This window comes from Aythya marila (genome assembly GCF_965140915.1).
Source record: "Aythya marila genome assembly, chromosome: 22".
NCBI lineage: Eukaryota > Metazoa > Chordata > Aves > Anseriformes > Anatidae > Aythya > Aythya marila.
Window position 1 is genome coordinate 597,577 of NC_139063.1, and position 11,259 is coordinate 608,835.

Genomic DNA, 11,259 nt, shown 5'->3' on the forward strand with positions numbered 1-11,259 from the left:
TGAATCTCAGGGCTGAGCCCTGCACTGCTGCTGAAGCACTCCGTGCCCCAACCAGAGCAGTGGTCGGGCTGGGCAGGTGGTGAGGGTGAGAGAACCGAGCTGCTTGAGAGGTTGAAGTCCCAGCTCCCTGCTCCTCTCCAGAAGCACTGTCAGTATTAACCAGGCACTAGTGCAGGAACGCAGCCCCTCCTGAGGGGAGAACCCCATAGACTTACGTGGCCATACACAGGGGAGAGATCAGTCAGGCTGGGGAAAGAGACCACGTTTAGGGGGTTCTGGGGAAAGGGGAGTTTTAAGTGGGTATTAACAGCTTGAACCATTTTCAACTAATGGCTTCTTTTATGCACTTTTGTACAACTGAAATCAATAAAGACCTTTACATCTAACCACCTGACACAAGAGGTGCAGTGTGACAACTGCTGCCGTGAGTCAAGGAGAGCTGAGGAAAGGCCGGGACCCCCCGGGGCAACCCAGGCAGGGCCGGGCAACAAGGGGCATCGCGTCCCTGAGTCCTCTTCTGCCTCCAAGAAGAGCAAGCAGGAGACACTGTAATGAGCAAGTTGGCATTAACTTTATTCTATCATCTGTATAATCTTAAGTACATAAGAAAGGTTTTTATTTTTCACAAGCCTCAGGAGAAGACGAGTACAAGTCACAGGACAGTCTTAAAATAAAAAATTGCATATTTTTTTTGTAAGTTTTGTCCTAGAGAAAAAGAACATTGACACTTTACCAAGGAAATGCATTTACGATATGCTTATGCCACCCGAGGCATTGGAAAAATGAAGGTCAAAGCACGTGCAGCTCCCTTTGTGGGTCAGTACAGTACTGTGGGGTGGATCCATCACTCTGCTCCAGGGCCCTGGAACAGAGGCTGTGAGCTTCCACCAACGGAAAGAGCCAAGCAAGGGGGAAGGGGAGGCCGGGGGGAGTCACGCAGGGGTGACTGATTGCAGAGGAGGAGGAGAGCGATGAACCAACGCGATCCAACCTGGGTAGGGGTAACACTGCACTACTGACCTGGAATGGAGGAGACCCTGCCCCTGCAGGAGGGGCCGGGTTCGGAACCGTCCTGGAACGCTGAACCTGAGTTCAGCTGCTCCCAGCAGGAAGCCCTGGGGTAAAGATTCCCTTGAGGGTGGAGGGCTCACGGGAAGAGGTGAGAGCTCAGCTCCAAGCTACCAGCCAGACTGCCGGGGGGGAAAACTGCAGCGGCTCCACCGCAGCCTTCCTGTGGCACTGGTGAATAAAAAGCCTCCTGTCATGGCACAGTCAGAAACGCACTGAGCTAGTAGGAATGATGAAAGGGAAGTCAAGGTAGAATGCTATGGCCCAAGTCCTCAGCCTTTGGTCCAACAAAGCCATTGCCATGTCCTGTAATGCCACTGATTAGTAGGTAGGGCTGGAAGCAGCAGCCTCCAGGAGCTTCAGACATTTGCAATGGCAACCGCGTACTTCTGGACCCCAACAGACAAGAGTATTTGTTAAAAAGGGGACAACACTCCTCTCTCACGTGAACAGTTTGCTTAAAGGCAATACAAAAATTAAAACAAAACCCGAACAACACTCTGAAAGCCAACCGCCAGTACTGGCTGTGAAGTTCACCCAAAATCTGACACGATCAATTGGTGCAGTTAGATCAGACGAGGGGAGGGGGGAAATACACCTTCCTGCTAATAGATGTGGACAATAACTGACCCGCCACCTGTACCACATCCCAGCCAGAGGTATCTCAGTGACGGCAGGTAGCTGTGTCTCTCGGGTAGAAGAGAAGCAGTTTGAGAGCAGAAAGGTACAAGAAATCTAAGAGAATCATCTGAAAGCAGATTTGTCCCACAGCAGGGCCAGGGGAGGGCGTGAGCCTTGGAGCTGTTCTGCTTAGCCAGCAATTTCCGTCACAGTGGTAACCAGCTTCTGACCGTTCCACACCGTCTTGAACTGTTCTGGGACAGGGAATTCAGTCTGGAGGGTGAAAACAGAAATCTGTGGTCACACATTTCCTCTGGGACCGAAACTAGCAGCTGGTTCCACTGCTTTAGGCACTTGTCTATGTCTATGCCACGTCCCCTCCTGCACCAAACGCTTCCTGTTCTGCCCCCCAGGGATCTTGAGGCAGAGGAAACCCTCACCAAACAGCAGGAGTCCCAGCGTACAGACAAACAGCTTGGTTTGCTATTTTAGCCTCCAATCACCATCCACAACCCCCCAAGGCTAGAACTGTACCTCCAGACCTCACTGCAGCTGCTATTCCCCGCGGGTCTCAAAGCATCACGCCTTCCCCCTCCTCTAGCAGACCCCCATCCCCAGCGAGTGCACAAATAACACTTACAAAGTCACCGCCCTCTGTGGGAATAAGGACGTTCATCTCCGATGACTTGGCACTGACGATTTCGCAGTCTAGGGAGTTCTTGCTCAGGTACACGTGGCAGCCGTCGGTTTTGTTGATGGAGATTGTTGGCACTTTACCCATTACCTAGCGGCGAACAAAGCAGCAGTGAGAGGAGCATCAGCAGGAAGTGGGCAGCCACATTTTTCTTTTTGCAGCGGTTTTCAAGGCAAGAGGTCTGACTCCAGTTCCCCACCAGCGTCACATTGAGCTCAAGTACCCACACTTCTGGCAGTAACCCAGGGTTATTTCTCGTTCTGGTCTTTTAAGAACAAAACCAAAGGAAAGGCTGGGCAAGCTGCCCATCCCAAATCAGATACCAAAACTGGAATCAGAACACATTCATTCTCCTGCTCGCCTCCTACTTTGGCAGCCAGATCCTGCAGCCTGCCTCACAGAGACGGATCTTTTATTTAGATCCCTGAAGCAGCTCATTGAGACAAATCTCAGCCCTTTTCCCGAGGGCTGGGCAGGCTCAGCTGCAGAGCAGTAGAACAGAAGGCGTTTCATGAGCCTTCTCCACAGGTGCATGTTCCTGTTCTGGAAATTCAGCTACCGAGAGCAGCAGATGCTACCGGAGCCCTGCTGTGCAGTGCAGCATCACTCCCCGGGCAGAGAGCAGGACGCAGACGCTCACCTGAACTTTAACGTCCCTGCTGTTTATGATCTCTACGATGCCCACCACGTCATCGAACACCAGACCCAGCTTCTTGCAGTTATCTGCAAAGACAAGACAGCAGCTCACAAAAAGGTTGGGGAGATTCAGCCTTCTGCAAACAGACCAGCACGGAGCAGCAGTTTTCAGGGTAGCTCTGCTTACCAAGGGTGATGGAGTTGATCTTGCCTTTGATTTGGAGTGTACTATTTGTGCACTTGAAGACGTAAGCTACTTGCTTCAGTTCTGTATCGCTGATTACCAGGTTAGCGGCATTCTCATGGTTTTCCTGAAAAGGAGAGGAAAACGGGCTTTATTTTTAGAAGAGATCAATTCATCCATAAGCACAGCAGGGTAGTGGAGCCCTTTTAAAAGGGAATTCATTGCATGCAACAGCGATGAATCTTACACAAAAGGTCTTCAGGAGCTCCCTTCCCTGCTGTAAGCTCCCATCCCTCCCACCCACACATACCGATGCCAGGCACTCACCACTCTCCACTTTTTGCCCTCTAATTCTAGCAATGCAGGTTGCTTCGGAGAGGTTTTTTGGGAAGGATTAGCACTACAGGCTGGTTTGGGAGCAGTGAAAGGTTTGGGTCCACTTCTTATGGGACCTCCTTGGTTCTTCAGTGCTGGATTCTTGTGGGTCTTCATGTCATCTGAAACATGTCTTAAGCCTGCAAAAGAAATCAAGCCTGAGCTCCAGCTCTCCACTGGTAGCGCAGTTTCCCAAACACCAGAGATCAGTAAGCAGCATGATGACATTTTTCAGAACACACATAAATTCTTGAGTTTGGGCCTAAGCTGAGCCCAGCCACGAGTGACAAGTGAAAGAGGAAGCCAGAAACCCTGAAGCACGTTGATGAGGACGTTGTGTGGGACCAGAAGGCCCCCTGCTGTTCCACTCCGCAGCTGGAAGAAGCCTTGAGCCAAGCAGCTCACCTGTGCCACATCTGTCCTGATGCCAGCCAGGCAGCACACCAAGGGGAGGTTTGTGCAGATGTGAGGTGTGAAACCGCACCTTTGGTACTGGACAGGACAGGTATGCAACTGGAGAGCCCCCCCCCCGCCCCCTCCATCCCAAATAGCAATTCATCTCTTGCTCCCCTTGACAGACGAGGCTGAGAACAACTCAGCCGGGCTCCCTTTGTCCTTGTGAGTTGCCTCAGGGCCGCTCCTGGCTCCCAGCCTCCCGCTCAGAGCAGATGGCCTTTTGTTTTGAGCCTCCCTCCCAGAAGCAGGTGTGTTCAGGGCCAGCAGCAAAACAGGGATCCGGAAGGCCAGCCTGGTGGGACCCGCAGCACAGCAGCGTCCTGCTGGTGGCCGCCCTGCCCTGCCCTGCGCCACTCACCTGCCGTGATGCCTTCCCCCCGGTTGATCTGGGCGAAGAGCGCCGAGCGGGAGGCAGAGTCGTCGGTGCTGGAGCCCGTGGGGGCAGGAGCAGGAGGGGGAGGAGGGCCCGGGGGGGGCGGCGCAGCCCCTGCGGGGGGAGCGGATGGCGCTTTAGCCCCTTCTGTTGCTACAGGACCCTGAAAGAGGCCAGCAAGAGGAGAGGCCGTTGCACAAGCTCCACGTCTGCTGCAATAACCACGCAACACCCGCCCGGGGAGCCCTGCAGACGCAGGCAGCACTTACTGTTTTGCTCCAGGTCAGCCCCGTGGTGTGATACTCTTTGATGTAGGCCTGCAGCTCTGTCCAGATACTCAGGTAAGCTTTCACCCAGTCCACTTGCTTTTTATCTCTAGGATGCAAGGAGATCGTGAGGAGGCAGCAGGCGCGTTTACCATCAGAACCCACGGGCTATACAGAGATCTTTACATCCCTCCCTCTCGGGCTGCAGGCAGGACCCAGCTGGACTGGCACAGAAATCTCACACCTGAGCACCGAGTTCCAGCTTCAGGATTAATCTTGCACCTGCAGGCAGGAGGCCAGAGGCCTGGCTCTGCACGGTGGCGTATTTTAATTGAGGGCTCTGGTAATCCTAACGAGACTGCCCCGAGCTCACTGCCCTGGGGAGCAGCTCAGCCACCAGCCGATGCTGAGGCAAGAAGAGCAGTACAGCTGCTGCTGAGATTCCAGCTGCAACGTGAACGCAAGGAATCTCGGCCCTAAGGATCAGGAGAGAACAGCTGAAGGAGGCTTTATAAACACACCCTGCCCGTAAAGCAAGAGGAATGGATTGAAGCCCGAGGCAGCTGTGGTTAGGTACTGCGGTGAACCCCGTACAGCCCGTAGCTGTTTCAGTGATGTCTGGAAGAGAAAAGGAGAACTTACACATCCTTGTACTCCTTAAGGATCCGGTTGGTGTAAAACATGGCAGCATCAGTCATTTCTTTTACGTAAGGACCAGGCTTCGGAGCCTAAAGAAGAACGAAGACGTTGGCACGAAGCAGCTGAGGGGGCTGGCTCAGCAGGGAGCCACTCTTCCCACCCGCCCCAGGAGAGCAGCTCCCAGTGCAGCCCTTACCATGGCCACCCAGCCCAGCGCTGGGATGCTCTCGCTGACTGCCGACAAGTGGTTGAACAGTTTGCTACCACGGTTCTTCTCCCTGAAATTCTGCACCGCCTGGATTTGCTCTGAAATCGGCTTCAGAAGTGCCGAGAACACATTCTGCACAAGAGGGACAACAATTAAGAACATCAGTGCTGCTCTGGAGCAGTGCCACGTGTTCACAGATGGCCCGGCCGGGCTGCTGGTCATTCAGAGGAAGACTCCAACTGGGCCACGGTGCTGCCACGGCTCCTGCCCAGGCCTGGCCCTCCCCTGAGCCCAGCGTGGTCCCAGGACCCAGCCCCTCCAGGGCTGAAGTCACAGCTCCCAGCTGGGTTGGCACCATGGGAGAACGCCAAGAACTGTGACTCATGTGCGATCCAAGAAACACTGACAAAGCTCGTTAGTAACAAGGACAGAAATAGCATTTGCCTTCCCTGTATTCTTTTCTTCTAAGACAGTTTGTCAAATTTTCCCTCTCCTTCCTAAGCCCTTAGAGCAGGGGGTGCTCTGCAGGCAGTTTGAGACCTGCAGCCTGCATTAGTCAGTCACAGGAGATTCTCCACAAACCTCTCAGGCCAGACTTCAGGATCCAAATTACCTCAAGTCGATCCAAGCCTTTAATATTTGAACGGTAAGAATTGTTTACATGCTGTTCACTCAGAATGATGAATGCGAGTGCTCAGAAGTCTTTTGAGGGCAAACAGCTACACGTTTCCAGAGCTGCCTTTTAGGCGACTTCTCTTTCCTTTAAGATCAGGAAGTGTCCTTGCGGTGGCAGCAGTGAGGGCCAAATTTGGGCAAAACTTGCTTTGCGAGCTTTGACTTCCTCTTTGCTATCTGTCGTGCTGCTCAGATGAAAACAGAGAGGTCCCAAGGACCGCTGGCCAGGCTACACTTTGAGCAGCTTGAACTAGCTCCAGCCCAGCACCACTACCAAGTGATCAAGCAGCCGTGACTGAGCCAGGCAATGACTGCAAAGAAAAGCGAGGTGGGATCCTGCTGCTCATGGAGAAACAATTCCCAGCAGGGAAAAGCCAACGCACGCAGAATCAGAGGCTCGGTCACACATCCTGCTGAGGTGGCAGCCTAGGGCAGTGTTAAATTATTTGCTGAGGACAAACCAACCCTAGAAGCCTGGCTGTCATCCAGACACCGTTCGAGAGAGACAGGAGCCTGTTCTGCATCAGGAGCTTCACACCTGAAGGTCTGTGAGTGCCACAGAACGAGCAGCACCTCTCAGACCCCACTGGCTCCTGGCTGCTCTGCATCCTGGGGAGCAGAGATTGCCCGGTGCCAGGTGGAATCTGAGAGGGATGGAAGCTGCGAGGTGACGTTCCCAAACTGCTCTGACAGACACAGAGCCTCGTGCTTTAATGGCTGGGAAACGCCAGTTCTGCAGTTCTCAGCAGCAGCCTCTGGAATCCTGCCCAGCACTGGGCGAGCACCCACAGCAGTTCACACCTTCAGCAAGTGCCGCATGGATCCAGGCATCTCCAAGCCTCTGGTTCCTCTTTTGGAGCAACCAAAATGCCCCAGATCACCCTCAAACCGCAGCCACCCCCTGCTCCCAGGTAGGGGCACCCAAGTTTCCTGAGGAGGTGATTTCCCACTTACCTCTGCTGGCTGCTGGTGCTGCGATGCCGTCACCAGCACAGACCTCTCGCTCATCAAGCCTGCGTGAACCATCTCAGCCTGAGAACAAAGAAACGTGACACAGCTTCCCTCGTACCCAGCCTAACACCAGCAGTCACTCGAGCTCCTGCTGCCCCTCGCTCCTCGCCTACAGGGAAGCGGCTGTGCCGATCCCAGACACCGGGCACGCCGGGCAGGTGAGGTTAGCAGCCAGCAGTGCAGAGCTGCCACCATTAACCCCACACACATCACGGTGCTGGGCCAGATCGTTCTCCTGGCCTCTGGATTTCTGGTAGTGAAGGCACGTGTGATGTGTCTGTCTGACAGCAGCACGTCCTGGAGGCATCCCTCAGGGAGCGCTAAGGGGAATCCAGCAGCGGTGGCTGGGCAGCGTGCAGGCTGCCTGCAAGCACACACCACGGCCTGCAAGGAGAGGGCCGGGTGCCCAACTCCCCAGGGTCTGAGGGGGGTGATTCACAGCACGCACAGGTGGCAAACTGCTGAGGTTATCTGGGCACCTTCCCGAATCCTTACAGGTTATTGGCATCCCTCAACACAGTGCTAAAGGAACGCAGGCACTGACAGCAAACCCTGCCCCGAGGGGCAAGCAGCAGCTGCTCAGAGTGGAGGGAGAAGAGAGCGATTCCTTACGTGCTTCTGCACATCCCCGCCAACTTCTTTGCTGATCTTCATGTACTCAGCCACCGGGCCGGCCAGAAGGGCATCGAACGCCTGCACGTACTGAGCCACGCCTGCGGGGAAGGACACAGAGCACGGGTATCACCGTGTGGGTATCACCACAGCCTGGGGAGGGGGCAGCAGGCCCCACAGCACGCAGTGAGCGCAGCAGGGGAAGCGCTGCACCCGCAGGAAGTTCTCCTCTCAGGCAGCAGCCGCAGCCCCGCGGTGCCTTACCCTGGGAGGAGCCGTCTCCACACATGCCGGGGCCTTGGCACACCGTCTCCAGGCGCTGCACGGCCTTCTCCAGCCGCTCCACCAGCCTCTCCATGCCTGCTCTGTCCACGACCTGCAGGCACACAACGTGTTCGCATCTTCCAGCAGCAGGAGAGCCGCGTGCCCGGTGTTTGTCGGCTGCCAGCTACCAGCCCTGCCAGCCCCAGAAGGGATCCCACCCGGCCCCGAGCCCCGGTGACGCAGCCGGGCGTTGGCAGGGCTGTTTGGCTGTGAGCAGCCACGCACGAGGCCGTTTGGTATCGCCGCAGGCGCTCCTTAAAGGCCACATCCTCCCCGTCCCGCTGCTCCTTACCCTTATAAGGCTGCGGGAGCTCCGAGCTGACAGCGCAGGGAAACAAAGGTCTGCGCCCAGCCTCCCGCGGCTGCTTACTGGGCAAAGCCCCGGTTGTGAGCGCCCAGCAAATCACACAGCAGCGCTCCGCTGGGAGGAGCCCGGGGCTCTGCAGGGCCGAGGTGCTTTCATTCTGCAAAGGAGCCCGCGGGGACCTCCCGGAGCCTTGAACGCCTCCCCGGGGTGTTTGTAGCCCCGGCACCGCTCGGCACGCACCGAGCCGGGCTGCCCCTGCTCGGCCTCCCCGCCACCAGCCGGGGGATCCGAACCACGCAGGAAAGCTGCTTCGGCACAAGGAGCTGAGAGCAGCAACCCCTCACGAGCTGTGCCCGTGGCTCTCGCTGCTGCTTGGCTTTTCCTCCCAAGCCCCCTCAGCCCAGCCCGGCGTTAGGCACGAGCGGCACCAAAGGAGCCGTTCTCAGCCCTGCCCGCCCACGGCAGCGGCGAGGCCCCGGGGGGGAGGCTCTGTGGGGAAGGCTCCGCTTCCCTGCCCTGCTCTGTGCAGGACCAGGCAGCGGCAGCTTCCAGGAGCTGCGAGCTCGGAGGGGCCGGACCTCGTGGGCGGCCGCCCGTGCGATCAGCAGCAATGAAAGCCTTTTTTTGGCTCCGCACAGTGTAGAAACCCCGACCGCAGGATCGTCAGCGCTCTGCTGCAGCCGGGGACGCATCCGGAGCGGGGCCCACGTCCACAACGGGAGCGCAGCCAAGAGCAGGGCTCTGCCCCCCCCCCCCGCTCACTAAAGGCAGCATTTTGTCCCCAAAGAGCCACCCACTGGGGAAGGTCCCGCGTGCCCCCAGAGCACGGCAGGGCACAGGGAGCTCCCCGGGGCCATGGGGAAGGCCAGGGGGGCGCAGGGAGCTGCTTTCTGCTCCGCTGATCCCTGCCGGGCTCTAATCTAATCAGCCCCGGTGCTGGTCACGAGCTGCACACCGCGGGGGGGTTACAGCGAGCACAACGCCCAGCGCAGGGCAGCCCCCAGGGCTGGGACACGGGCTGCCGAGACACAGGGCTCGCCGTGAGAGCAGCCCCGGGCCCGGCCGTGCCGTGGGATCGGTGCCTTCAGAAGAGGAAGCGCTCCTGCAGCCCCCGGCTCCTTCCCCTCCCCCCCCACGCGTCCTTCCTGGGCCCCCGGGGGTTCCCCTGGCGGAAGCCGCGAGCCCAGGGCTGGGTGCGAGCCTGCTGCCGCCCGGGGGATTCGTCTCTGGTTAACGGGCAGCACCGGGACGAGATGCCAGGAGAGTCACCGGGGAAACGGGCACCGGGGGCAGGGCAGTACCGGGCCCCGCAGCTGACACCAGCCCCGCTCCCCCCCGCCTCGCCCTCCCCGCGCTCTTTGCCCCGCTCCCAGCTGCGGACCCCGCCCGGGCGGAGCAGGAAGGGGCCGGGGCCGGGCCGGAGCCCCGCTGACGCCGCCAACCGGGGCCTGCGAGCCGGGACCGGCACCGAGCGGGGAAAAAAATCCCAGCACGGGCACCGGGCGGCCCCAAGGCCGGGCGGTCTGCAGGGGGGACCCGCACCGAGCGGGGAGGAGGCGCCGCCGGGAACCGCACGGGCGGCCCCAGGGCGCTGCCGCCCCGCAGGAGGGGGGGGGGGATCCCGGGAGGGGCTCCCAGGGGCCGGCCGCGGAGCGGGGCAGCGGCGACCCCCGGCAACGGGGCCCGTTAAATGCCCCCGGTGCAGCTCCGAGGCCGAGCTGCCCCCGGGGCTGCTGCCGCCGCCCGCACCGACCCCGTCGGGCCCCGGTGCCGCCCCCCCGCTCCCCGCGGAGGCGCTGCCAGGGGCGAGGCGGGGCCCGGCCGCCGCCCCCAGGCCCAGGAGGGGCTCGGCGCGCCCCCGGACACGGCCCTAGTCCCGGTACGGTCCCGGGGATCCGCCCACGCTCCGTGCCCATCACCGGGGCCTGCTCGGGGCCTGCCCGGAGCCCTCCCCCCGCCCCCCCCGCTCACCTCCCGCCGCTGCCGCTCCGCCGCCGCCGCCGCCCAGCACCCCCCTCGCCCGCCGCTTCCGGCCCCCGCCCCGCGCGCCGGAAGTGCGCACGGCCCGGCGCGGCGCGAGCGGAGGGGCGGGGCCTCGACGGTCCGCGCCTCGCCATTGGCGGGTGGGGGCGAGGGGCGGGGCAGGGGCGGGGATTCGGTTTGGGGGCGGGGGGCTCGGTTTGGGGGCGTGGCCTCGGTTTGGGGGCGGGGCCTCGCGGCGGCGGCAGGGCCGGGCCCGGCCCGCGGGGGGAGCTCGCGGCCGCCTCCCCCCAGCCCGGCCCCGGCCCCGGGGGCGCTGCCCGGGGGCGACCGCGGCCGGGGGGGACAGGGGCACGGCGACCCCGGGAGGCCGCACCGGCAGCGCCCGCACCCCGTCCCCGCGTCCCCCCTGCCGCCTGCGGGCTCCGCAGCCCCGCCGAGCCCCCGCCGCGTGCCCGGTTCCGTGCCCGCAGCCCGGACCGAGCCCCCCTGGGGTCCCTGCGCCGCCCACCCGGGGGTCGGAGGGGCTTACAGCCAGCCCGCAGGCCCCGGGGGAGGCACGGGGCACACGGCCCAACCCTGGCAGACCCCCCCGGGCCCCCCGGTGCTGCGGGGAGCGGCTCCGTCCCGTGCCCAGCCCCGGTTTCTCTGCACCCACTGCCCGTGCCCGGGGGTTTCTTCGTGCCTGGAGCGGCAGCCCCCGGTAATCACAGCCCCCGGTAATCACACAGCCCCCGGTGATCACGGCTGCAAGACGTGGGCTTCGCCTCGGGGCTGGACACCTGCCAGGGCTCGGTGCTGTCACCTCCCATGGCCGTTTTTTTTCCTCC

The 11,259-nt window shown here is 60.4% G+C and overlaps 1 protein-coding gene across 1 annotated transcript; it reads right to left on the reverse strand.

The window, feature by feature from the left end:
* Positions 1-549: 549 nt before the first annotated feature.
* CAP1 (cyclase associated actin cytoskeleton regulatory protein 1) lies at positions 550-10,518 on the reverse strand. Its single transcript, XM_082777590.1, has 13 exons — positions 10,421-10,518; positions 8,083-8,194; positions 7,819-7,919; positions 7,150-7,227; positions 5,509-5,652; positions 5,316-5,401; positions 4,677-4,782; positions 4,393-4,570; positions 3,531-3,718; positions 3,207-3,330; positions 3,024-3,106; positions 2,330-2,473; positions 550-1,962 (listed from the first exon to the last, which is right to left on the reverse strand). Exons 2-13 carry the CDS (start codon positions 8,174-8,176, stop codon positions 1,879-1,881), a joined length of 1,410 nt encoding a protein of 469 aa, XP_082633716.1. The 5' UTR covers positions 8,177-8,194; positions 10,421-10,518; the 3' UTR covers positions 550-1,878.
* Positions 10,519-11,259: the final 741 nt, after the last annotated feature.

Bases quoted from the DNA above. Each gene is read 5' to 3' on its own strand.
- CAP1 (XM_082777590.1), bottom strand. From the start codon at position 8,176: ATGGAGAGGCTGGTGGAGCGGCTGGAGAAGGCCGTGCAGCGCCTGGAG. The intron at 5,402-5,508 runs GTAAGGGCTGCA...GTTCTTCTTTAG, and splicing joins CGCTGGGCTGGGTGGCCATG to GCTCCGAAGCCTGGTCCTTA. The intron at 2,474-3,023 runs GTGAGCGTCTGC...GTTCGCCGCTAG, and splicing joins GCAGGGACGTTAAAGTTCAG to GTAATGGGTAAAGTGCCAAC.